Source organism: Mirounga leonina, unplaced genomic scaffold, assembly GCF_011800145.1.
Source record: "Mirounga leonina isolate KUSES-001 unplaced genomic scaffold, KU_Mleo_1.0 Mir_201, whole genome shotgun sequence".
Lineage (NCBI taxonomy): Eukaryota > Metazoa > Chordata > Mammalia > Carnivora > Phocidae > Mirounga > Mirounga leonina.
Window position 1 is genome coordinate 20875931 of NW_023270504.1, and position 27484 is coordinate 20903414.

The following is a 27484-nucleotide window of genomic DNA, read 5'->3' on the forward strand; positions in this document are numbered from 1 at the left end:
ATGTGGGACTTGATCCTATGACCCTGGGATCATGACCTGAGCCAAAGGCAGACAGACGCTTAACCTACTGAGCCACCCAGGCACTCCCCATTATCTTTTAAATAAGAGATTTAAATAAGAAAAAGAGTCTTATATTCACTCACATATTTATCATTTCCAGTGCTCTTTCTTTTCTGTATATAAGATTTCTATTTGGTATAATTTTTCTTCTGCCTAAAGGACTTCCTTTAATATTTTTTGTAGTTTAAATCTACTTGTGTGGAGTTTTTAGCTTTTGTACCTCTCACAAAGTATTTCACTTTCTTTTTTGTTGGGTATAGAATTCTGTGTTGAGAGGTTTTTTTTCTCTGCTATTTTGAAGATGTTACTTTACTTTCTTCTGTCTTATATCGTTTCCCCAAAAATTTGCTGTGTTTATTTTAGTTTCTCTATATGTAATATACCTCTTCATAGAGAGAGCGAGTGAGGGGTGGGCAGGGGCAGAAGAAGGAGAAGCAGACTCCCTGCTGAGCACAGAGCCCCATGTGGGGCTTGATCCCAGGACCCCAAGATCCTGAACTGAGACGAAGGCTCAAAAAACTGTCTTTAAGTTTACTTATCTATCCTTTTATAATGCCTCGTTGCTGTTAATTCAATCCAATGTATTTTTCATCTCAGAGTTATAGATTTCTTCTGATTTGAGTCATATGTATAATTTCTATGTGTTCTTCACATGTTCAGCCTTTCCTCCAGCTTATTGAATATATGGAATATAGTTACAGTAGTTTTAATGTCCTTGTTTAATAATTATATCAGCTGTATCATTTCTGGGGTGGTTTTTCTTGATTTTTTCATTGTAGGTCTCATTTTCCTGCTTCTTTACATATCTTGTAATTTTTTATTGGGTGTCAGACATTGTGATTGTTATCTTGTTGGGTGTTGGATATTTTTGTGATCCTATAAAGATTCTTGTTCTGGAACACAGCTAAGTTACTTGATCGCAGCTTAATCCTTTTGGTTCTTGCTCTTCATCTTTGTTGGACAGAACCAGCATGTTTAATCTAGAGCTTATTTTTTCCCCACTACTGAAGCAAAATTCTTCTGGGTATTCTACCTACTGCCATGCAAATTTTAGTTTTTCCATTCTGGGGCTAATGGAAATAGGGACTACTCCCAGCTCTGTGTGAATTTGAACCTTGGAGAGTGTTCCCCTCAATAACTTCTTCACATGCACATGCTGATCAGTATTCATCTGAAAACTTGAGGGGATCTGTCTGTAAATTTCTGGAGCTTTGTGTGCCATTCTCTTCTGTCCATTATTTATCCTGCAGACTTGATCTCCCTGGCCTTCCTGGACTCCAAGGCTCTATCTCCTCCAGTCTGGGAGACTGCTGAACCCTATGTGGGTTCCCTTCCCTCCAGCACAGCCTAAAAACTCTATCTGCAGTACTCTAGGGTAATCACAGGGCTCACTTTATTTCTCATCTCTCAGGGACAAGTCCTTCATTATCTGATGCACAACGTCTTGAAAACTGAAAACTATTCTTTCATACATTTTGTCTTTTTTTTTTTCAGTGTTTTAAGCAGGAGATTAAACTCGGTTACTATTACTTCATCTTGGCTGGAAGCTGCAGATAATATTGGAACATTTGGAGAGTTTTTTAAAACGACACATATTTTGGGCCATAGTCCAATCTCGTTGATTTACAGGTTATAGCAGCGAGGCTAAGTTATACATTAAAATGTGCCAGGCATTAGATAGACAAAGTTAAATTAGACATAATACTTGTTTATAAAAGAGTTTATAATCCAGTGCAAAAGACTGGGTCTTATGGCATAATGTATTAAGTATAATGTCTATAAGCAATATGTTATGGAACATCCTTTTGACAACGTCCAAATATAGCCCTATGGCAGCCAAGGGAGGGTTAGCAAATGTTTCCTGGAGGAGATGAAGGAGTAAATTTGGAAAGATGGGACCGGAATTAATTGAATTAGTGGACATAAGGGGAGAGAGGACCAGGAGGCAAGGACATGCCAAGTGGAGAAAATATTGTTATGAAGGCTTAGAGGTACAAGGTTGCATGATACATTTGGGAAATTGCAAATAGTGTGGAATGATTGGATCAACATGGGAGAAGAGGCGGTCTCCAGTGTCTCCATCTGTAAAAGGAAACTCCTTTATCCCTAACACTTATGATTTTTCTCTGTGTGTGTGTGGTGGTGGTGGGGGGGGGGCAGGAAGTAAAAGAGAATAAATCATTTTAATTAAGATGGGTAGAGTAGTGAAGCATGTGATATTAGATAGGCCCAATTTTCCCATGAAGCTAAAAGTAAGTCTGATTAATTCATCCATTTATTTGTTCATCAAAGGTTTACTAAACACCTGTTTTATATCAGGCTACATTCTGGGTGCAACAGATCCAGAAAGTTTTAGGATTATAATTTGACAGTATTTTAAAAATTATTTTAATAATTGTTGTTTTAAATAATTGCTAAACAACTGTGAAACATATTTCACTTACTATAAAACCTCATTCTGAGCAGTAGCAATTTCAGAAAAACAATCAGTGATTGCTTGGAGAGGAAATTTTCACCTTAGCTGAGGGCAGCACATAATACTGCACATAATACTGAACATAACTGAACACTCAGCACTAAATACCAAGCACTGTTGTAAGCGCTTTTTATAAATTAACTCATTTGATCCTCACAGAGATCTTACTACTATTACTTTTTACTTATTTTAACCACAAGATATTCTTTTGACAGTGGTTTTTCCACATATTTATTTTACCAGTGACTAATCATTACACTACCACAAAAAAATAACAAAGAAAGTTTCAGAGACCTTGAGAAATAGAGGTGGGGTCACTGAGACGGTTAAGGGTGGTAGGAGTAATTATTTTCTGCCAAATGCAACTTTTTCAAACTGCCAAAGAATTTTTCTAGGGAAGTGAGTCAAAAGGCAGATATATATGGCTCCATCTCCCCAGACTAGTGGATGTAGCAGTGAACTCGGGTCTCTTTGACCTATGTTTACCAACATGAATAGCAACATTTTCCTAAAGGTAGGCATTGAAACATGCCATTATTGAAACAATGCCATTATTAGGCCATCCCAAGTGTAGTTTAAAAATAAACAGTACTAGAAACCAAAGAGTAAGCACATGCACGATTTATCAATTTTGCCCTCATGGAATCAGCAAATATGTGTAACAAAATTTCCCTAAATTGGCCAACAGAGGCAAGATGACAGTTTCTGTTCTGAACATTTGAAAGGAAAATTACCACTCGTCTTCCTAGACTTCCTCCCACACTCAAGGGAGGACCTGAAAAACATGGATGTCACAGGCCATGCTACTACACATTCTATGAGCTGGAGACAGACGAGGCCTCTCCTGATGCCTCTGGATTCACAGGAACGATGATTTGGGAAGCTTCAATGCTCCCTCTGCCTTGCACATTTGTATTTCCTCCCACACTCTATGGTGAGACCAATGTAGACAGGATCCCAGTTGGATAATGAGTATTCCAGATGACAACTCTTCTGATGCTTCAGTCTACCTCTTCATGTGCTATTCCAAGTACTTTTTCCTAGAGGGGAAACAAGAGAAATAGACTCATAACATTCCAAGTTTGATTCACGGTTGAACTGAAAACATATACCTGTGAACTCTGCTCTCATGTTCCAGGAATGACCCAGGGTTCGGAGACTATGATAGGGTTTGGGGTAGGGTTTGGAAAGATGACCAGTGTCCTTGGTATTCTGAAAGCAAAACATATGCTACAGACTTGTGTTATATATCCAGGGCTAGCAAGCTAGATGGGAAAAGGCTTTGATGCCGTATTTAACATTCAAAAGAGTAGATGCTGAAAGGTTGAGGACTGTGGAGGTTGCAAACCTCTCCTTACAAAGTGCTGTAAAATGGGTGAGGTTGCAAGACCACAGAGTAACTATTTGAACAGTGCTTTACAATGAGGAAAAATGGCCAACAAGTGAATTTAAATCTCATGGTAGTTTGTTTAGCATGCTTGTTAGATACAGTCGCTATTCATTTGATTGACTAATTCTTTATGTTAGGAGTACTGGCTGAACATCTATGATGTATATAGAAGGAACAGCATAAAATATTTAAGCTTGCCCTCAGATTTGCAGTTTAGTTGGGAAGATTAGATACATTTGCATGAAATGCGGAATACTGAGATAGTCAGGAACCCTGGAAACCTTGTGCATGGGAATCATTTTCCTCCTTCTCCACTACTATAAGGACACCCTGGAGAGCCAAAATACCAAGGGTCAATGGAAGTCCCTAGACTCTTGCCACCATAGCATCATCTTTCTTTCCTGTTCATGGACACTGAGCACAAGTCTCAGTCCACATCTCCACACTTCAATAGCTCCTATCATAATATATATTCATAAACTCATAAATATTCTCATAAATATTCTTTTATCAATATCCTCCTTCTTTATTTTTGCAAGTCCTCTATCAGCTTTGGGAAAATTCGTCCTTTCTCATTCTTTTTCCTCCCACTCCTAATTTCCAGCTACATGTTCCAAATTAAACCTAAACGTGGCCAAGATTTAAAATTAGGATTTATGATGGCCCAGAAAAGTAAACTAATAAATTACAAATGATAAAAAAATGCTGTCAAATTCTAAAGCTTTGAAAATGCCCTTTATTATTTCTACCCAAAATCCATCTATTTTCTCCAATTAGAACTGTTTTTCTCTCTAGCACCGGCAGCCAAATTAAAAAATAAGTAAATAAAAATATAGTCTTCTTTCCTCTTTTTATTTGCTTACTAGAATTAAAACCACCATTTTTCATAACAGATTTATTGAAATATATCACAGAATTCATCCTTTTACAGTGTATAATTCAGTGGCTTTTGGTATATTCATAGAGTTGTGCAACCATCACCCTTGCTTGATTTTAGAACATTTTCATCACACCAAAAGAAACTCCTTATCCATTAGCAATCACTCCCCATTCCCTCACCTCTCAATTGTCTCAATGAATTTGCCTATTCTGGACATTTCATAAAAATAGAATCATACAATATAGGGCCCTTTTGTCTAACTTCTTTCACTTAGCATAATGTTTTCAAGGTTCATCCGAGACATTAAGAGGGCACATGATATAATGAGCACTAGGTATTATATAAGACTGATGAATCACTGAACTCTACCTCTGAAACTAATAATACACTATATGTTAATTAATTGAATTTAAATTTTTAAAAATGGGAAAAAAAGGTTCATCCATCTGTTCTGTTCCTTTTCATGGCTAAAAACTATTCCATCGTATGGGTATATCACCTTTGGTGTTTCCATTCATCATTCATCACTGATGAACATTTGGGTTGTTTTGGTGAGTATAATAATGAAAGCTGGGGTGCCTGGGTGGCTCAGCTGTTGGGCGTCTGCCTTCGGCTCGGGTTGTGATCCCAGGGTCCTGGGATCGAGCCCCGCATCGGGCTCCCTGCTCCGCGGGGGGCCTGCTTCTCCCTCCCCCACTCCCCCTGCCTGTATTCCCTGTCTCGCTGTGTCTCTCTCTGTCAAATAAATAAAAATCTTAAAAAAAAAAAAAATAATGAAAGCTGCTAGGATCATTCATGTACAAGTTTTTACAGGAACCTTTGTTATCAATTTTCTTGGGTAGATAACTAAGAGTAGAATTGGTAACTCTATGTTTGATATTTTGGGGAATTGCCAAATTGCTTCCAAAGGGGAAGCATGGCTAGTGGGTGTGAAGTGATATCTCATTGTGTTTTGTTGTTGTTACATTTTAAGTAGGCTCCAAGCCCAGCATGGAGCCCAACATGGGGCTTGAACTCATGACCCTGAGATCAAGACCTGAGCTGAGATCAAGAGTCAGATGCTTAATCAACTGAGCCACCCAGGCACCCCTCATTGTGGTTTTGATTTGCACTCCCCTAATGTTGAAATGACGATGTAAAGCAAGCATCTCTTCATGTGCTTACTGGCCATTGGAGAAATGTTTATTCAAATCCACTGCCCATTTTAAAAAATTGTGTTTTGTCTTTTTATTGTTGAGTTGTAAGAGTTTATTACATATTCTGAATACAAGTTCCTTATCAGATATGTGATGTGAACATATTTTTCCCCCATTCTGTGGGTTGTCTTTTCACTTCTTGGTAGTGTCTTTGCAGCAGAAAGATTTTAAATTTTGATATAGTCCAATTTATTTTTTGTTGTTGTTTGTGCTTTTGGTGTAGCCTTTTTCTAGAACACTTTTGGCATTTCAGCTGCATTAACTAACTAAACAGACTTTTGGGAACTGGCCTGTAAGCCCAGTTGATACTTACAATCTCCTTGGAAAAATCTACCTACACAACCAACAAGGAAGGTTCTTTCCTGTATATAATTATAGTGCAGACATGAAGTGTTATAACAGGTCAGAGGCTGGTGAAGCCTTTAAGCTAGAGTGGTCAGGAAAGGCTCTGGGGCAGGGGAGGGACTTGAGGGGGTCCGGAAGAAAGAACAGTTAAAGCCAAAATAATGTCAAAGAATCTATCCTTTTTTAGCATGAGTTAAGGCAGCTTGAGTTTAGAATACTTGAGAGCCTTAGTTGTTCAGATCAGCCACTTCAGGCTACCATATCTGGTGCAAATGTGGAAAACAGGAAGGAACAGAAGACTAGGTAAGCTCAACAGGCAGCCACTGAAGACCACGGTGGGCACTTCAGCCCCTTGGCAAGATCAGCTGTACTTTCCTTCTGGTAGCCCAGAGACCAAGCCTGTTTGGAGGCTGCAAGGCCATGCTGGGCCATGTGTAGAGCAGACTCAAACCTGCTACCCTTGGACCATTTTGGTGGAAAGAGGACTAAGGGTAATGTGGGACAAAGGCCTGTCCTTCCAAGGAAGGGTTTGAACAGACAAAAATACCCTGAGCCTACTGAGATTTAAAGTGATGCGTTAAAGCGTTTTGAAGAGGTTAACCTTCTGAGGTTATGGCAGCTTGGAGGAAATCTCAAGGAATGAGGATAAAGGATGGGGGAGAAGGCATGGGGGTGAAGGTGTCTGTTTTGCTCGATAGCAAGGAATTATAGACACAAATTTGGGCGCCTGGCTGGCTCAGTGGGAAGAGCTTGTGACTCTTGATCTTGAGGTTGTGAGTTTGAGCCCCACATTGGGTACAGAGATTACTAAAAAATAAATAAATAAACTTCATTTTTTTAAAAAAACCAGACACAAATCTAACAGTTTGCTTTTTGGTTTGTGTCAAAATGTCCCTGTCAAAATGGCTGGGTCCAAGCAGCAATGACCAAATATGATGAGCACTGTCTCTCTCTCTCTGCCTGTCAGCATCTGAGGGAATCAGGAACTGTCTGCCTCTCCTTGTCTCACTGTCAGACTTCCGCTGCCTGCACAATTACGAAAACAGAAATTACATCTATCTAAACATTTTGTATCTCACCATCTCTTCATTTCCTGTTCTATCTGACCAGTGCCTCTCCTCCAACATACATACCCCCTGTACCCTTTGGGAGTCCCGTAAATATTTGTTGATGATGAAGATAATCACTAAAAATATGTTCCCATCCCTGGGATCTATCTCTTGCCACTCAACTGTTCTAAATCCTTGGGAGCTGCTTCAAAGATGTGTTCCCTTCACTGAAAAAAACCAAACCCCCTATAACTTTCCATTCCACCTCCTCTGAATTCTGGGAAGATTCATACTGAAATAGGATGCACTTACCCATCCACCCTGCTGCTGGACCCAGGGCGAGAAGTTGTCTTTCAGGTACTTGGTTCCAAAACCCAGCACCCTGTTCATGGGGTGGTTGTCGATGGCAGTGAGCTTGGCCGTGACATCTATTGCAAGGGCAGCCTTAAAGCCCTGAGCTCTGACCTCTGATTCTCCCCTGGTGTCCACACCCTGTAAGAAGTGGTCCGTGATGGTCTTGAAAACAGAGTAGGATAGCTGGTCCTGGAAGCTGTTCCTTAAAGCCTTGTCCTTCTTCAACTGCGAACAAGATGATATGCGTTCAGTTGAGCAACCTGGCCCCGTGAAGCAGATTCTAGCTCAGCAGTGGGCCACCAAAACACCCAGTGGGAAACCCTCAATTCCAGTCATACAGAAATTACTTAGTGAGCGAGGACTACATGTTTCCTTGGAAATCCTCTAGTTCTGTCTTTGAGAAAAGCTAAGCTAAGCAGCTTCTCAACAAATATTGTCTCTAAAAGGGACATTCTGGGGGTGCATCCGATGCTATGTAAAGACTTTGGTGGAGCAATGTTCTTTCCGTGAGCCCAGCCCACCCCCCAACTTCCATGAGACACAGGGGGCCCGTCTGAATTACAAATCTGAAGCAAGAAGGGCTAGTGTCCTCGACAGCAAGAATGGACTCCTTTTGATCAGTGACCCAGTTGAAGAAGCTAGATGCAAAAACCCCAGTGGGTAGCTGGAAGCCTAGGCTTGCTAAAGCAGTAGAGGAATAAACACCAGAAAGAAACACCTTCTGCAGAGGACCCTGGCCCGTCCCAGCGTTGCTCCTTTGGGTTGCCCCTGGCCGTCTGGCCTCTCAGGAAGGTGCTGGATGAGGCTGACATGTGCTCTCAGGGATGAGTGGTTTTGCAGGCACCCTGCAGCCATGGAGGGAGCAGCCCTGGCCATCGTCACTGTCCTGGCCCAGTGGGAACCCGCACCCACACAGCAAAGTCAGACCCTCCATGTGTTCCTACCAAAGTCTGCTACTGGGGAAACAACCATGTTCTCTACATAAAGAATGTAAAATTATCACCCCAAATCACCAAGAAAAGCGAGATTTCTTAAAGTGGTAATTTATGGGGTGAAAAGGAAAGCATCTCTCTCTCTAACCACGGAGGTCAGCTTCATACCACCTCCTGTCCCTTGCCTCCATGACTCAATGCAAGTCACTGCTTAGGGAGGCTGGGAAGGAGGCTGCCATGAGAGAGCCACAGAATCTTCAAGCTGTAAAGAATCCTGGAGGATTCGAATAGCTCTCTCCCAGTTCAAGTACTGCGCTGCTGGCTGGTCACTGGGATCTCCTTGAAATTCTTCTGGTGACAGGAAGATCATTCCTTCACAAAGCAGTCCTGAGTGCTAGAAAGTTCATTCCTAAAATGGAGAAAATCAATCGCCCCATCATCCCTATCCACTGATGTTAGTTCTGGAGAAACATAGGAGGGCACATTCTGTGTTCCTTCTCTGCACCCCTGTTCGTTGTCTACTTGTGGACTCGAAGTTCACATAACCTGTTCTCTTTTCTTTATCTGATATCCCTGGTTTTCTCCGTTTCTCATTCTGCACCATCCCAGTCACCATCCGCTGGGCACATCCCTGACAAACATTCTCTCTGGCATTGAGAGAGTTGCTGCTGAGCATGCCGGGACTGGGGAAGGCTGGCTGGCCAGTTAGTGCTTTTCCCCTCCTGCACAAGACCCATGGGGCCTGACTTCCTCCCACTGATCCTGGTAAGACAAGGAAAAGGGTCCACAGGCCAGGGCCTGACTGACGCGCCCTAGAGACTACTCGACAGTCTGTGGGTAACCACACAGAACTTCTCTTTGGCTACAGTGGGGTCCTGCTCACCAGCTCTGTATCTGAAGGCGTTCTCACACCTTCCTGACCGGAATGATGGGGTCTCGACTTCTAAATGGCAGGAAGGCCAAAGTGCTCGAAGTAACACTTAACCCGCCCCTCCTGGCCAAACTGCTAAGAAAGACCTTGAGCAGAGAATAGTCTGGCCACTCTCAGGGGAGATTTCGGGAAGGACTCCAGCCTTGGAGTTGGCATGGGACATCGATATCCAGACTGCAGGGTAAATGCAAGAGTCTAAACTTCCCCAAGGATCAGTTACATGGGGAACTAGATTCATAATTCTATTCAGCAAATTTTAATTTATTGGTGTCTTTTCTTGCAATAACAAAGTTACATTTTTCATTTCCAAAAATTCCAGGGAGGCTCCAGAAGGTTTACTTATGTTTTCCAAAGTGATTCATTTTTGAGATGCTGCCAGCATGAAGAATTTTCACTCCAAGGGAAATAAAATTTAGGACTAAGTGGAAACCAGAACTTGCAAAGGAATACAATCCGAAGTACGATTCCTTTGTCTGCCCCAGTGCGTGGGCACAGAAAGAAATCACATCAGTTCAAGAAGCTCCATACCTCTCTTTCCAACTGATCCCCTGAATATTTCAGCAGCTCAACGATTTTGGCTATAATTTGGTCTTCTCCATCTGTCGGGGGGAAATTCCAGTTATTTTTTTTTAAGAAAAGATATAATCTTAATTTTTTTTTTCCCCAGGGACAATACGTGTAGCCAGCTTAGGGATTGAGGGAGACATATGCTTTGTAATTCTTAGCAATTTAACTCTTGCCTCGCCTTGCCTGATGAGGCACAAACCACTCCAGCCACCCTCTTCTACAGGCCCCTCCTTTCCTTTCTTCTTCCTTTTTCCCTTCTCACCACGAAATGCATCATATATTTATTGTAAGAATGTTGTTGAAGATGTTAGTTCCACTGCTTGTGATCTTATCTCTGAAGATATTCAGGAGAACTTTCTCTCTGGTCTGTAAGATTCCCCTGAGCAGATTTTTTTTTTTTTTCCACGTGGACACCATAAATTCCATTTGGTTCATATTCCCCGCTCTGTGCTGCTAGAAAGTGTAGAGCCAAGTTTGTGGCCCCCATCAAAGAGGGGGTACAGTCTTCCTGGCCTACATTTTGGGAATTAAACTTATTCCTAAATCCACCTTTTTTCCCCGGTAGTGTTTTCATTTTCCATTATCTTTCAAGTGGGATTTATTTGATCTTACTAACAATGCATACTTTGCTGTCTTTATAACCAGGTGGGGTATAAATAAATAAAATGATTAAGTTCTCCCACCCTGAACGCTAAAAATGGCAGGTGGATAGAGAGACGGCTACAGTTGCTGTGGGGTATATATGTTGAAACAGGGGGTGGAGGGGAGGTGGAGTATGATTTTTCTTATCTCAAAACAAGCTAACCACCGACCATGAGGAAAATGGCTGTTGCCACAGAACAGACTCCAAACAGAGAAAAGCTAATTCCTGATCCAGCGGCACTTTCCACTTATGGCTCAATCCCTGAAGTCGTGGAGTTTCCTGTTTGTTCTAGATAAGAGGGAAAGGGAGGCCAGGACATCAGTCCAGCCCGTCACATCCCAAGAAGGTCCAGCGAAAGGCAAGGTAAGTGGGAAGTCTGAGACTCAAGTCCCGTGGGAGAAGCAAGAACGCGGGTCCCATCGCCCGTCTGGAGTTTTTCTCTGATGCTTCTGCGTCTTCCCGGGAAAGGTGCTCTGACAACGGCCTGAATTTCTCATGTGCATGGGGGCCAAGAGCCTTAGCTTGAGCCTGCAGTGGGGTATGGCTTTATGTCACCCAGGAGATCACAATAAAGTGGAGACACCTTTCTTCTCTGAGCACTCAGAGGGACCCCCTCTCCTCTGGCCGCTCACTCTAAGCCCCACAACGCAGCACGGTGCAGGCGGACTCACTACTCTGCTTCCAGGCTTGGGAGTCGCAGACACCAGCTCCTGGCACGTGGGCACACTGCCAACCCAGGGGGCCGCCTCTGCCCCAGCCCCTCTGCTGCAGTTTGGGGAAAGGGAGCCAGGAGCAGGGACAGTGGTCAGGGAGGGAAAGAAGGACCAAATGTCTCTTCCCGTGGCGTTTGGTTCTGCTCCCCTCAATTCCCGCCCATCCGATGGGAACTCCGGTCCTCGCTCCTGCTCCGGTTTTGCTGACAACTGACTGCCTTCTGCTCACTACTTCTCGGGTCTGCTTCGTGGGCTGCACCAGACCTGGTGTCTGACAACGCCCTGCTTTTTCCCAGGAGCCCCCGGCAGTGTTAGAAATCCCCGGGCTGGCGCGCCATCTATACCCCGTGCAGTTCCATAAGCCAACTGGCCATCGCCCTTGACCGTCGCCCACATGACTGAATCGAGTACTGCATTGCCCTCTGTGGACAAGGTGGCGTGCCCGATTTCTACTTCTCCCATCTCCCCCCCCCCCCCCCCCGGGGGGGGGCCCCCTTTTTCTCCTCCCCCCCCCCCCCCCCCCCCCCCCCGGGGAGGAGACTCCTTTTTGCACTTCGCAGTGAGCTTGGCCCATCGCTTCAGAGTGAGGCTGGCGCACTCCCCTGGGCCTGGGCTGGTCTCCAAAGCTAAAGGTCAGCGGCGCCTCCAGCACGTTGCGGTCATGCTTTTGGTCCAGGGCAGCAGAGCCAGAGCTGCCTCATGCAGAGCCTGGTGCTGGCTAAACCCACCGACGCTCGTGCACCTCTGCCTGGCAAACACTCAACGCGACCCACGCGTGCGGAAGGGAAGTTTTTACCTTTCGTAGTACTGGTGGCTCGAGGCTGGGAGCACGGGCCTTGGAAGTGGGGTAACTGATGGACAAAATTCCCCTTGGACTTGGAGCCTCTTCCCTCGGCCCGGAACTCTTCGGGCGGGGGCCAGGAATAAACGATTTCAGCAACGCGCTGGGCAATGGAAACAACTTTGGGGTCCACAGCTGAAACGAGACCAAATGGGGATGAGCGGCCCTTCCCAGGAGAACTTTGTCTAGCTCATTGGTATGCACAGTCGCCCGAAATGAAAAGGCCAGCCTAGAGGGAAACTGCGGTGTGTGCATGCAGGAGGGAGGTGGGGGGGAGGCCATTCTTCAGAAAGTACTGGGAGTTGCCTTTTGAAGTCTTGCAAAATTAGGGTCCCCTTTCCCCTCTGCAAGGGAAGAAACACAAAAGAAAGTGCTTAGTTCTTTGCTTGAGGGAATGCTCATTATGCTTTTATTTTTATTCTTTTTTTTTTTTTGGACATCCTTTATATCTTGAAGAGCTGGCCCCTATGTGCATAGGAGGGCATTCAATAGTTTGACAAGCCTTTGGGGGTTGGTCACCGAGGAAAGAGAAATATCCCTGCTCTCAGGCCATATTCATTACTCAAAGCCCATTTCAAGTAAACACCGAACTCCCCTTGCTCTTGCTCATATAGTTACGTGTCTTGTCTCTCCTCCATATCTAATGGGAAACATCTACTTAATGCCGATAGGGACACCAGGATACATAAAGTGCGATCCACAAAATGCTTTCCTTTAAAGAAGGGCATAATGGTTTTCTTAAAAAGCCACACTTTTTCATGCTTGACACATCGGGTTCAAAAAAGATAAGGAGAGAATTGAGAGAGAAGAATTAGGAGAGAAGTCAAGGAGAAAAGGACCGATGCTTTTCCTTCCCGTTTTAACAATCAAAGCAAATATATACTTTCCACCTTATTGCAGCCCAACCAGCCTCCTATGGAATGCTGGGCACGCATGGCCCCTGGCAAAGAAATGGGAAAAAGGCTGAATCCCAAAGCCAGTGGGAGCCTTCCCTTGTGTCCGCAGAAGATGGGCAAGGAAAGCTTCTTCCTCTGTAACCTTGTGCAGCCTGTCTACGGTGGTCAGCGTGTGGCTCTCCCACCGGAAGTCACACTGTGCCCGTCTTGCACTCAGAGGAGGCAGATAAAGGCCCCAGAGGCGGTCCCTCCTCATCCTCCAGCCCCCATCCTGTGGCAGGGTAATCAGGAGACCACTGGCGGGCACAGAAATAGCCACCCTGGCTCGCTTGCTTACGGCATATCCATTTCTATGAGTTGATGGATACGGAGTGAGGGAGGCAGGTGACGTATGTGCAGGAAACAGGATAAGCAAACACATTTCGACTCAGATGAACCAGCTCTAGTTGAGACTCCCATTTTCTAAAAACCTTAATTTTAAACACTGAGAAAAGATTCCCTTCTTGTTAGAGTTTATCTCATCTGATAGGCAAGGGAGATTTGGATGGGATAGGGCGAGGACAGAAAGGCTGCCCATCCTTTGGGGTCTATTTGGTGGTGGGGTCTCTATGGTGCTAAGGAGAGAAAGAGAGCACAGCACAGTTGAGAGGGTGCCAGCCAGCCTTTGGCTTGAGGCATTTGTGTGTTTGGGAAAAAAAAAGATTGATTGATTGATTGATTTTAGAGGGAGAGAGAGAGAGTGTGAGTGGGGGGAGGGGCAGAGGGAGAGGGAGAGAGAATCTTCAAGCAGATTCCCCGCTGAGCTCAGAGCCTGACACAGGGCCTGAGGCATCTGTTTTAAATAGAAGGGGTACGGCATTTTTCTATGGTTGAGACTGCTATTTCCTTCCCTGTATTCATTTTCGTCCTCCTTAGCAAGAGCCCCACCCGAAGTGTCACAGGCAGCAATGGGTTGAGCTGAACAGACTACATTTTCTAGCCTCCCCTACAGTAAGGAGTGGCCAATGAGATGTAAGAAAAGTTGAGTGTGGGTTCAAGAAAGCTCTCTAAAGGGGAAGGGAATTATCTAGAAAGGAGACACCCTTTTGTGCCCCCCACCCCTTGCTTCCTCTTCCTCCTGCTTGAAATGTACAGATGATGGCGGAGTCTCTGCCGCCACCTTGGAATGCAAGGTGATTTTGAGGTTGGAAGCCACTAGCCAAGGAATGGCAGAATAAGAATCTCTAATGAAAGTTGGAGCTGCCATATGAGCCCTGGGATGCCAAACTTTGGTATTCTCTTGTAGGAGAGAAAAAGAATCTCTACATTATTGAAGCCATAGTTATTTGAGTTTTCCACTCTATGTATCCGAACCTAATCGTAACTGTAACATTCCACATGTAGCAAATCCTAGCTGTGGACAAACAAGGGTTCACAAGTCAAAGAACCTGGGTTGGTACTGATGCCCATTTTTCTACCTCCTAAAAACCTTTCACTTCTAGGCTTCGATCTTGGGACATAGCTTATAGTTCGCACTGAGGCCTGGTGTCTGAATCTTGGACGCAGCAGCGAGGTCTAAATTGTGACCTTCAGTTAAAAGAACCCAGGTGACACCAACTGCTAAACTCTGATTTATACGTGGCAAAATAGAGATAGAACGTGAGGCTCTCTTGAGTCACATCCAATGTAAAACCAACTAACCACCCACATAATGCCCCAAACAAGAAAGTGGGCAAGAGAAAGATAGGAAGGGAGGATACACTGAACATAAATGTCTACGGCAAGGTCTCCTTAGGAAGTAATCATTTCTACTATTTTAAAGAATATCTATATCTATATAAAGATCTTGAAATTTTAGTAAATAAAAAAGGTCAAATGACACTTTGGTACCTTTGAAATACAGAATGTCATTTATCTCAGGAAACCAGAAGATTAAAGTTTGTAAATGCTCCCTCTGCCTCTTGGTGAAGTCCAAAGGATAGCCAAGCAGAAAAGCCTATTTAGGTACCTCCAAACTGTTGATGCCCCAAGCTCAGCTACCATCTCCAGCAGGAGCTTGCTGTACCACTGGGGGCTGGAGAGAGGGGGGTTTCCCAGATAATCTCATCCCTAACTCCTGTTCTAAAATTTTATGAGTCTATGGGACTTATAAAAGTTTGGGAAATAAAAGTTTCCTTGGTCATAGTGAGTGATCAAAAACTGCCAGCTGTGGGCTGATTCTCCAAGTAAGCCGGGAGAGTCACACCATTTTAAAATTGACACATTACTGCCACCTGTTGACTAATTACTGACAAGTTAGCCCAGCAATCAAACCCAGCGGGAGAGGGGCTTTTCTTTCAAAACCTACCCCTCCCCAGTGCTCGTGAGTGCTCTCTCTCTCAAACAAACAAACAAACAAATAAATAAAATTAAAAAAAAAAAAACCCAAACTAAAATGTTTCTCAGTTTTTGGGTTTTTTTTTTTTTTTAAGAGTGCTTTATACTTTGAAAAGTACTTTTGTATATAGCCACCTGATCTTTCCATCCACCACCCTAAGAGGTAGGGAGGGTGGGATACCCCAATATGTAGCTGGAAACAGAAGCCCAGAGAGATGAGTTGACTTACCTCAAGAAGAACGGCAGCCTGAACCTGCACACAGGGCTCTTCCCTCCATACTGGTCTCTGGCACAGAGGATCGGGACTTAGGGCACCAGGCTTATTTCTAGACAGTGCAGCCAGAAAACCAGTCCTGCCACCCTTCACTGACAGCCTCTTACTTTCTACTCAGTCTCGAGAAAAGCAGGGCAATTATTATCGAACATTAGTAAGTTGGGAAACTGAGGCACAGTGGAGTGCCCTGCCTCAGGCCACATTACCAGCTGGGAGGAGATGAACTACCACGCATACAAAGAAGGGGAAGATTTTGTCCTGGGAGAGAAGCAGCCGCCCAAAGCCTACCTTCCCGCTCCGCGTGCCGCTCCACGTTAGTGAGGGACCTAGACCATTGCTGACTCTGAGGACCAGCCTGATGTGCTCTGGCACCCTCCAAAACGAATACAGGTGAGCTCTGGGCATCTTCCTCCTTCTCTATTACTCCAAAGAGTGTTCTCCAGGAAGACTTTTTCTTGGCCAGGCTTAGGGGCTTCTCGCTGGATGGGGACTTTCTGCAAGGCCACGACACCTGTGTCCATGACTCATTTGCTGGCCAACCCCCCAGTCCTTTCTGGGACCAACTCCTTGTTCTCAGCAGCTTCGGCGAGAAGACTGGGGGGCTGTTCTTGAAGACATGGTGTTTGGCATAGAAGGCCAGGATTTTGAATTCTATGCTGCCTGTGTCGTCATCATCCAGGGGGATCTCCTCCAGGTCGCAGGCACTGGTGGTGCACATGGCGGGCCTGCAACAACAACGTCCACACGTGTCCTCTCACCCGTGGGCATGCTACTCTCTGGGGGTCAGGAGGCATGGGCCTGGAGCTCCACGAACATTTATTGAGCACCCACTCTGTTTTGTGCAGGGAGACAGGAAGTCCTCAGAAATGGAAAATCCAGGGTTCTTTGTGAAAGACCAGGACGAGAGAAGGTACACAGACAGCTCCACACAGAGAGAGTGGGCGAGGAGGGGGATCAGAGGTGCAGAGAGCCAGTGTGGGGAGGAACAGACAGCTTCCGGGAGACGGCAAGCCAGGTCTCCTTGACAGACAGAAAGGGTTTATGTGGGTGGGTGGGACGGGGTCGGCAGAGGGCAGACGGCTCCGGTTGAGTTCAGGACGAGTTTGAAGAGTGGTGAGAGCGCCGACAGAGGACACACAGGCGCTTTGTGAGGATGGGGGGCTGAGGGGTGTGGAGGGACGGGAAGTGAAATGGCCGTGAGGCCAACCATGGGGGCCTTTGACTGGGCCACTGAAAGCTCTGTGTTTTCTCTCTGGATCCATCAGCACATCTCAAAAGGAGCCCTAGACCACAGGAGACAGGTAAAGGGCTTCTTGGGGAGGCTGGGTGGGCAAAGAGGGAGGCCGACTCGGCAAAGGGAAGTGTCTATGTCAGTCCCTGACCCTTCCCATCCTCTCTTCCTTCTTCCTTTATCCTCTGCCTTGGCTTGTACACATCTAAGGCCCACACACCTGCCTCCCCAAGGAGGCATAAGCAAAACCTGGGGGCTATGGCGTGAGGTAGGGGTCATGACCGCTTTGCTCCCACCTCCTTTCCGTTTCCTCATACTCCCATCCTCCTCCAGGCTTGGATAATCTGACAATCTTTCTTCCCTCATCATCTCCCAATTTCACGTCATGTGATGCATCACAGTGAAGCCTCTGCTGTCTGGAGTCACTTCACCATCTCCGGAAAGCACATGCTCCTTCCCGCTTTCCACCTCTGCCCCCCTTGGCCCATCATTCCTCCCCTCCCCTGCCTCATGGTCTCATAGCTCCCCCGCCCCCCCTGTGCGGTGTTAGTCACTCCCCATTAGGATCCTTTCCCAAGTTTGTCCAGGTTTATTCTCTTCTCCTCAACACAAGATAAGCCCCAGGAGGGCAGGCATGTGTGTGCTGTTTTGTCTCTGCCACGGGCCCAGTGCCTACAATAATGCCCGGCACAAAAAGGCACTTGACAATGACTTGTGGAATTCTTTTCCTATTCCGAGACAGACTGGGCTCAAATCCTGGTTCTGCCATTAGTGGTTATGTGACTTGCCTCTATGCCTCAGTTTGTCATATTTAAAATGAAGATGATAACCGTACCCATCTCATACTGTTATGAAGATTACATTAGTTTTTTTTTTTTTTTAAGATTTTATTTATTTGACAGAGAGAGACCCAGTGAGAGAGGAAATACAAGCAGGGGAAGTGGGAGAGGGAGAGGGAGCCGGGTCCCCGCTGAGCAAGGAGCCCAAAGCGGGGCTCGATGCCAGGACCCTGGGGTCATGACCTGAGCTGAAAGCAGATGCTTAACGACTGAGCCACCCAGCCCCCCAAATTAGTTATATTTGTAAAGCATTTAGAGTAGAACTTAAGTGTTTGAACAAGTGCTTGATTAAGTCTCTCATTAAAGAATCTTTATGAAATTCACTTTGGGCACCACTGTTTTAGTTAAGCTCCAAGGGGGTTTCAGATGGCATGGGGGGAGGGCAGCATTTGGAATGAGAAGCTGGGTTGAAGAACTGCTTTTTTACTTACTGGCAAAGGGACTGAGGCAAATCACTAGCCTCTCTGTGGTGTAGTTTTCCTGTTTATAAAAATGTGACTTATATTATCTAAGTCATGGAGGAGGATGAATTACAAACTGTGAAAATCCTTAAAACAAGTGTTGGTCTGTACAGAGTAGTGGTTTATCTGTTGGTTTCTTGAGTTAGATAATCTAGTTCACATCCTGGGTCATCTGTTTACTAGCTGTGTGACTGGGTGCATTTCTTAATTTATTTGGGCCTCCATTTTCCCATCTGCAAAATGGGGATAAAAAAAAACCCTGCTTCATCAACTTTGTATGTGGGTAAAAAGAATTAGTGTGTGTAAATCACTTAAAATAGTGCAGGGCAGATGATAAATGCTCAAGAAATATTGGCATCCATTATTTATTACAATTACATTATTTTAATAGGTTACTTTTTTGTTATGTAAATATTAATGTTTATAAAAGCAAGTTCATCAAATGCAGCAGTTAAAACTAACTAGTGACATACAAATATTAGGTTTAGTACAAAAACCACCCTCTTCCTATAGGTTCATATATATATGTGTATGTAGATAGTGTATGTGTGTATAAAGTATATATTCTGTAAGGTATGAAGACTGGGACCTGGCCGGCTTTCCCAGCACCTAGCACAATGCCTGACACCTGGTAAGTTCTCCACAAATATTTTTTTGATGAATGAATGAAAAATAATTATAGAGCTGCCAGAGAAAAGACAGGGCATCCTATTAAATTTGAATTTCAGACAAACAAACATTTTTGGGTATAAGTATGTCCCCAATATTGTATGGAACATGCTTATAGTTTAAAAAAAATATATCTGTTGTTTATCTGAGATGCAAACTAAACTGGGTGTCTTGCATTTTTATGCAAATCTGGCAACTCTATGAACAAAAGATGTAGCTTAGAAATACTGAGAACTGAGGCACACTGTCAGCGACTAAAGTGGACCAAGGGGTGAGGGGGAGTGAGCAACCTGAGACAAGCAAGAGAAGGAGCCAGAAAGGGTGAGGCGAGAGCAGGATAGGCGATCAGAACTGGGGCAGCAGATGGGGTGTGGAAGGAGCTGCGCCCAGACAAGAGCCCAGAGCTGAACTGTGTCAGGACAGAAGTGAGAAGGTTTTAAATATGAAGATTCCTTTTGAATTGGGCAGCTCAGGACGGCTCCAGGCAGGAAATACACTCAGGTTCCGCAGGATCTATGTCCTGGGTGGGAGGGTGAGCCCTCTCTTCAAGACATACTATGCTTCCGGGCGCCTGGGTGGCTCAGATGGTTAAGCGTCTGCCTTCGGCTCAGGTCATGATCCCAGGGTCCTGGGATCGAGTCCCGCATCGGGCTCCCTGCTCCTTGGGAGCCTGCTTCTCCCTCTGCCTCTCTCTCTCTCTGTCTGTCATGAATAAATAAATAAAATCTTAAAAAAAAAAAAAAAAAAAAGACATACTATGCTTCCAAAGACACCTGCATGTAAGTTAAAAAACCCCAAAACTTTCTAATGTAGCAGGAAGACTGGAAAATTGTATGTGTGTGGCACTGACGGAGGAAGGGTCTGACTTCTTTAAGAAACAAGTTTGCGGGATGCTGATGCAGGAGCAACATCAGAAAAGGGGAAAAGCAATGAGGTCAAGATGGAGCACAAGGTCTTTCCATTTTGTGAAAGAGATTTTTGTTGTATTATAGGCAGGGAAAGGAACAGAGTACTTGCCCCCCCCACCCCCCAATTGTTGGGGGCCAAAAATGAGAGAGAAGCAGAAAGCACTGCAGGGCTCATTCCTCTGGAATGGCCCGGATGAGGCAACCCCACTGTGGGGTGCAGGGTTGCGGGGGTGCGGGCTGGGGGTGTGCTGTGACCAGGGCCTGGAAAGCACTGGGCTGAAACAAAATAGTGGACACAGCAAAGTATTGGTTCCGACACTTTAAATGCATTTAACAAGTGGAGGGTTTATTCCCCCTACTGATCCTCATTGTAAATGAAGGGAGAGCCAATGTTAGCTTTGTAGCTAAGTCTTATTTTAAAGTCGCATTGGGTTAGTTTATCATGGTTGGATCCCTAGTGCTCTCTGCCATTCCTGTTGAAAGTAAAAACCCAACTTCTGGGTTCATGGAAACTTACACCATAAATGTTATGCACGTATATGGAAAGGAAGCCCGGCTCCCCCACCGGCTGGATCAGACCCAGGATTGGGGAATCCGCTGCAGAATAACACCTGTGAGGTTTATGCTTACTCAGGGACTCCAGGGACACAAGCCTCCGCCTCCCACCCTCTGTTCACATCCTTATCTGGAATGAACGGCCCCGCAGACCTACTTTGCAAAAGCAAGGTTACCGAGCTTAGCTTCTTGCGTTGGCCTCTTTTCCCTCTCTCATGGTTCCTTTCCCCCCCAACCTCCTAAATGGCCAAAGTCCCCCGGGGTGCCCGCAGCCTGGCGTTGGGGAGCACTGGAGGAGCCGGGAAGGCCGAACCTGCTGGGAAGCTCCTCTGTTGTTATCAGACAGGCTTTGGGGATTTTTAGTAGTGGATTCACTTGCTGAGGTTAGATTTCACTTCCCTTCGCACGGAGGGTCCTGCAGAAACATGCGTGCTTCGTGGTTCCAGCAGACGCTGCCACGAGCGCCCGGAGCAAACTGGGCAGAATTTGGCTCAGTCCTCTGTGCTCTGGGCCTGCCAGGTGGGGGGGCGGGGCGGGGGGGGGCATCTACACAGGCTCAGCGGAACAGCTGACTTCCACTGCTCGGGACAGACAGGTGAGGCCCGGTGTCACTCACGCCCCTAGACACTCATCCCCGAGGGGGCTTCCCAAGCCAGATGGTCAGCTCAATTATGTCCGGCTGCCTGGAGCCTCCCCGTCAGCACCCTATGCCTCCTGGGCCCTTCGGAGCCTGTCTGCCCTTTTTCCTTCCTCCCTGAACTTCAGACTTCTTAGTATCTCCATGCCTGTCCCCTGTTTGTCATTTCTGAGGATGACCTGTTTTTTAATCCTGAGGGTGAAATGAGGTTAACATGTCTTCATTTTCCCCACCAGAGAAACTAAACTGAGAGAGCCTTGGGCACATTAGTGAAACAAAAGCACCCAGGCATAGAGGGGGTTGGGGACTCAGAGGGAGCTTTCTAGAGGGGAGGGAGAGGGACTGCCCATTTTACTGGGGCCTTGTCCTCAGGGAAGCAAATGAGGGTCAGGCCAGAGCTAGACCACGTCCCCACCAGGTGCTCGGGCAAACCCAGGGATCCCTGCCCTCAGCCCCATCCCTGCTCTCGGCGAGGGAGTCAGCATCTCCATGGGCTCCTGGCCACCCACCTGCGGTCACATCATCAAACACGCTGTCACACACTCAATGAGAGGGGACTGCATAATGTTAAAAAGTGATCCAGCCAGTTACATATGCTTAACTGCACTATCTCAAACCTGTAGCGAAGGAGAAATGAAAGAGAAACCCCATATATCCTTCTCTCCTTTTCCTGGAAACCCCTCATGTATCTTTTCTCTCCTTTTACTGGAAATCACCCCAGATTCTTAGCTGTCATTTTGCTTCCCGAGACTGACAGGAGAAGAACTCTCTAATAAACCCTGTAAACCTCTCCCTTGGCTAGATTTGCCTCCTCAGCAGAAGCAGGACTGAAGACCCAACCGTGTCCTCCTGGAAAGCCTGAGAACCCAGACTGGCTGGCGCTCCCTGGGTTTACCTGGGATTGGGACTGGCACAGGTTTCCTCCTCTTCAGGTCACGTGGCAGCGAGGATATTTCTAGACCTGAGTCTCTCTCCACAGAACTTAAGAGGAAACTTTCACCAGGTCTTCTTGGCTTCTCATGGAGGGAGGCTCATGTGATCAAGACTTCCATGGCTATAGCCTCCTCAGGTTGAGGATCAAGGCTGAAGGGAGACTCAGGGAAGGACTGTCACTTCCTCCTTAAGCCCTGCCCCCAGCTTTTTAACTGAAGGAGGGGCCGACCTTTGCCCAAGTAATTTGACTCTCAAAGTGGTTCTGCATCCTTTATCAAAACCTCGGGCTGCCCTTCCAGAAGATTAGGTGGGTGTTTCCCTGATAGTTCTTTACATTCGTTACATTTCATCAGTTTAGCGAATGTTTACAGGCCACCTAATAGAGGACCAGCATTGTCCACATACTTAATCTTAACACAGAGGGGCAGGTGCTAGGATTCCCATTTTACGGATGAGGAATCAGGCTCCGGGAAGCAACCTTTTTTGTTAGTGGTCCCTGTCAGTGGGGCTGAAAGCCAAACCCTGGCCCTCCTAGCTCCACGTTATATATCCTGTTACCCCTCCTCTGTGATTCGAAGATTATATTCAAATGGAACCACTGGAAAAGCCTTAAAAATGGACTCTAACCCCAGCCATGGAAGCCACAAAAACTCATTTTTTTCCCCACAATGTTAAAGATGGAGTTCCCTATGTATATGAAAGAAGAGAGTTAAAAATGATTTTACATTCTATCCAGATCCTTAACCGAAAGAGACATTTATGGCCATACGTGTGATCATGAAACCTTGGGAGCCGGCCAATAAAACGTGAAGATGAAGGAAGTGTGAATGGGGAAAGAGGAATTAAGGCTAATTTCATAAAAGTGAAGGAAGAACTGGCCGTTTAAATGTTAGGCAAACAGATCCAGGAGAAACAAACGGACAGTGGTTATGGGAAAGTCAGTTCTTTGGTGACTCAAAGTGAGTGTTAATCAGCAAACTGGTATTTACAGCATATGACATGTGGAAGTCAGTCAACTTAGGGGGTAACAAAATATTAAGAATAGTTTTGTTTTTTTTTTAAACTTAGTCATTTTGGGGCCCCTGGGTGGCTCAGTCATTTAAGCGTCTGACTCTTGATTTCTGCTCAGATCATGATCTCGGGGTCATGAGATCAAGCCCCACATGGGGCTCTGCGCTCAGTAGGGAGTCTGTATGAAGTTCTCTCTCCTTCTCCCTCTGCCCCTCTCCCCTGCTCATGCCTGGGCGCATGTGCAAACACGCCCTCTCTCTCAGTAAATAAAATCTTTTAAAAAACCAACTTAGTCTTAAAAAAAAAAGAGATACTCATTTGAAACGGTTCAAGAATCAACAAATGCATAGCGTCAATAACTAAATCACATAGTATGGCTAGAGCTGTTATTGGTGTTCAGAGTTGTATAACTTAGTGACACTGGTTACAGAAACCATTTACAATCCCACGAGGTCCTGGCAAGGTTAAGTACAAACACAAGAAAGGGGGATCTGGCACAGGGAGGTAGGCTCATCAAGGATAGAGAACGCCCACTAATCATGCAAGGTGGCAACTCCCATAACCAACAAGCTAGCACATAATAGGGACGGGACTCAATACATGTTATATATTAAAAAAACAAACCAAACCCACTTTTCTCCTGACTCGAAAAATACACATAGTGTAAAAAACTTGTAAAACGTAAAATAGCATACATAAAATAAAGGTCACCATGATCCAGTCAGTCGGTGGTAAATGTTATTAAAAATTTGATGTATTGCCTTCTATGACAATAATCTCTAACTGCCTCTCGAGAGTCTGCCCTGCCCACTGCCCTTCCCTTTCACACCGCTTCCAATTATGCACTTATGGGAGGCACCGTTGCCTAGGTGGACAATATAACCCTTGGCCCCTCTAATCATAGCCAACTGGACAAGAAGTGGTTTGCCTACTACCCAAGCCAGGCCCGTTCAATTCCATATGCCAGAAATTTGGAACTGTGTTACCGGGATTCTAGCCGGCCTCTGCCGGGTGTTTCAACTGGGAGGTCGTGTTTGGGTCCCAAGCAGCAGGGGACTAAAAACTGGCAGACAGAGAAAATGAAGAAGGAACTAATCAAGACAGAACTGGGGAGCAGGAAGCAGGAGAGAGTACTGCCCTGGTTCCTGAGAACTCTCCACTTGCCACCTGGGGGCTGGGAGACTCCTTTTACCCATGCATTTTGTTTTGTTTTGATTCAGCTGATGAGAGTCTTTCTTTCTTTCTTTCTTTCTTTCTTTCTTTCTTTCTTTCTTTCTTTCTTTCTTTCTTTCTTTCTTTCTTTCTTTCTTTCTTTCTTTCTTTCTTTCCTTCCTTCCTTCCTTCCTTCCTTCCTTCCTTCCTTCCTTCCTTCCTTCCTTCCTTCCTTCCTTCCTTCCTTCCTTCCTTCCTTCCTTCCTTCCTTTCTTTCCTTTCTTTCTTTCTTTCTTTCCTTTCTTTCTTTTCTTTTTTCTTTTTTTTAAATTTATTTATTTGACGGAGAGACAGCACAAGTAGGCAGAGCGGCAGGCAGAGGGAAAGGGAGAAGCAGGCTCCCCGCGGAGCAGGGAGCCTGACGCGGGGCTCGACCCCAGGACCCCGGGATCATGACCCGAGCCGAAGGCAACCGCCCAACCGACTGAGCGACCCAGGCGCCCCTAGAGTGTTTCTTTCAACCAGAAGGATTCCTGAACAAATACAATGTACATGGTTTTACATAGTTAAGATGTTATCATAGCTTTGTGACTTGCTTTTTTTTTTTTTTTAAAGTAGGCTCCATGCCCAACGTGGGGTTTGAACTCACCACCCTGAGATCAAGAGTCCCATGCTCTGCTGACTGAGCCAGCCAGGTGCCCCTTCTGACTTGCTTTCTGCATTTAACCTCTATCATGAGGTTATCTCCATACCAACAAACATATTTCATAAATAGAATTTTTAATGGCTGCATAAGTCCAGTGAATGGAAGCACTAAAATTATTCAACCAGGCAGATAGTTTTCAAATGTTCTGTTTGTTTTCATGTGTTTGCTATTATAAATAATGTTGCAGAGTATAGTTTTGTCATCTTTGCTAATAGTTTGTATTGTTTCCTGAGGAATGATTCCTAGAAGTTGAATTATTGGCCATGGCTATTTTTGAAATTGTTATATTTATTTTCAATTTCCCTTAATCTTAGATTCTGGAATTTATTTAAATTATTATGAGAAATACGTCTAAGGGAAAAATCTCTAAGTGTTTGGATAGTATGAATAAAAAGCTCACCCTCAGGAAAACTTTTGGGTTTTTGCCCATCTTTGTAAGTGAGTATAAAGTGAATACCAAATAAGATTTGAAAGCCCAAATGAGCAGATTTTAGAATGGACACCATATTATTCTGGGGCTGACTCTCCTTTTTATTTCAATCTCAGTGATGAAACTGGATGAAATGAAGCAACAAAGGAACACAACTGATTCAAATGAAACATTTGGAAAAAAAAGCGGAAGAAAGGGACCATTTGTTACAAAGTGCCTGTCACTAAGTTATACAACCTGTGAAGGGGTTCAGAGTAAGCTACTCCAAAACATGCCACTTTGGTCCTAAGGAATATTTTGAGCTGAGAGCAATTAAGAAGCAGACATAAGGAAAGCTCTGCCTTCAGCCTGATTAGATTCTTAATCACAGGAGACAACACTAGGCTTTTCCCAGCCTAGAGCCGGCACCAGAGGAATCGACAGAGAAACCTTACTAAAAAAATCTAATCTTCCATTAGTTTCCCCCGTATATTTACCTTCCCACAGTCTGCCACCCCAAAAGCCCCAAAGCCCTTTTACTTTGTCTTATCACTTCTATACAAATTTATTTCCCCCCTCAGCTTTATTGAGGTGTAACTGACAAATATATTTAAAATGTACAACATGATTTGTTATATGAAACTATATTTGATGCATCATGAGAGGATTTTCGTCATGGAGTTAATTAGCACATTCATCACATCGCATACTTTTTTTTTTTTTGGTGAGAACACTTAAGTTCTCTCTTAAATTTTGATTTTGCAATACAGTCTTATCAACTATATAGGCACCATGATATACATTAGATCCACAGATCTTATGCATCTTATAACAAAGTTTGTACCTTTAACCTCTTCCTATTTCCCCACCTCCCAGCTCCTGGTTCTACTCTGTTTCTATGAGTCTGTTTCTGTTTTTCAGATGCCACATATAAGTGATGCCACGCAATATTTGTCTCTCTCTGTCTGGCTTATTTCAGTTAGCATAATGCCCTCCAGGTTCATCCATGTTGTCACAAATGGCAAGATTTCCCTCTTTTTTAAGGCTGAAAATATTCTATTTTATATCTATTTCTTGAGGAACATTCACATTGTTTTCCATAGTGTGTGTTCCAGTTTACACTCCCACCAACAGTGCACAAGAGTTCCCTTTTCGCCACATCCTCACCGGCATTTAACATTCCTCGCCTTTTTTTTTTTTTTTTTAAGATTTTATCTTATTTATTTGAGAGAGAGAGTGAGAGAGAGAGCACAAGAGGGGGTGGGATCAGAAGGAGAAGCAGACTTCCCGCTCAGCAGGCAGCCCGATGCGGCACTCGATCCCGGGACTCTGGGATCATGACCTGAGCCGAAGGCAGTCGCTTAACCAACTGAGTCACCCAGGCGCCCTCACCTTTTTGATAATAGACAACCTAACAGGTGTGAGTTGATACTCATCGTGGTTTTATTTGCATTTCCTTGATGATTAGAGATTGCAAGCATCTTTTCATGTGCTGATGGCTATCTGTAACTCTTTCTTGGCAAAATGTCTAGTGAGGTTCTTTGCCCATTTAAAAAATCGGTAGTTTTTTTTTTGCTATTAAGTTGTAGGAGTTCCTTGTAAATTTTGGATATTAACCCCTTATTGGACATATTGTTTGCAAACGTTTTCTCCCACGGCATATGCTGACTTTTCATTTTGTTCATGGTTTCCTTTGCTGTGCAGAAGCTTTTCAGTTTAATGTAGTCTCATTTTCTTATTTTTGCTTTTGTTCCCTTTGCTTTTGGTGTTAAATCCAAAAAATCATCACCAGGACCAATGCCAAAGAGTTTAACTCATATGTTTTCTTCTAACAGTTTTACAGTTTCAGGTCTTAACAATCAAGTCTTTAATCAATTTTGTTGATTTTTGTGTGTAAGTTTCATTCATTTGCAGGAAAACATCCTGGTTTTTTTTGAGAGACTATCCTTTCGCTATTGCATATTCTTGGCTCCTTTGATGAAAATTGACCATATACACATGGGTTTATTTTTGGGCTCTCTATTCTGTTCCATGGATCTATGTGTTTGTTTTTATGCCAGTACAGTACTGA

The 27484-nt window shown here is 44.7% G+C and overlaps 1 protein-coding gene across 1 annotated transcript; it reads right to left on the reverse strand.

Moving 5' to 3' along the window:
• Positions 1 to 2742: 2742 nt before the first annotated feature.
• Positions 2743 to 22301, reverse strand: BCL2L14 (BCL2 like 14). Its single transcript, XM_035028207.1, has 6 exons — positions 22098 to 22301; positions 16191 to 16627; positions 12333 to 12512; positions 10142 to 10212; positions 7709 to 7975; positions 2743 to 3576 (listed from the first exon to the last, which is right to left on the reverse strand). Exons 2-6 carry the CDS (start codon positions 16618 to 16620, stop codon positions 3538 to 3540), a joined length of 987 nt encoding a protein of 328 aa, XP_034884098.1. The 5' UTR covers positions 16621 to 16627; positions 22098 to 22301; the 3' UTR covers positions 2743 to 3537.
• Between the last annotated feature and the right edge of the window lie 5183 nt (positions 22302 to 27484).

Coding starts and splice junctions, on each gene's coding strand:
- BCL2L14 (XM_035028207.1), bottom strand. CDS start 16,620: ATGTGCACCACCAGTGCCTGCGACCTGGAGGAGATCCCCCTGGATGAT. Junction 12,513..16,190: donor GCGGCACGCGGAGCGGGAAG/GTAGGCTTTGGG, acceptor GTCTCGTTTCAG/CTGTGGACCCCAAAGTTGTT. Junction 7,976..10,141: donor GGGATCAGTTGGAAAGAGAG/GTATGGAGCTTC, acceptor TCTTGTTCGCAG/TTGAAGAAGGACAAGGCTTT.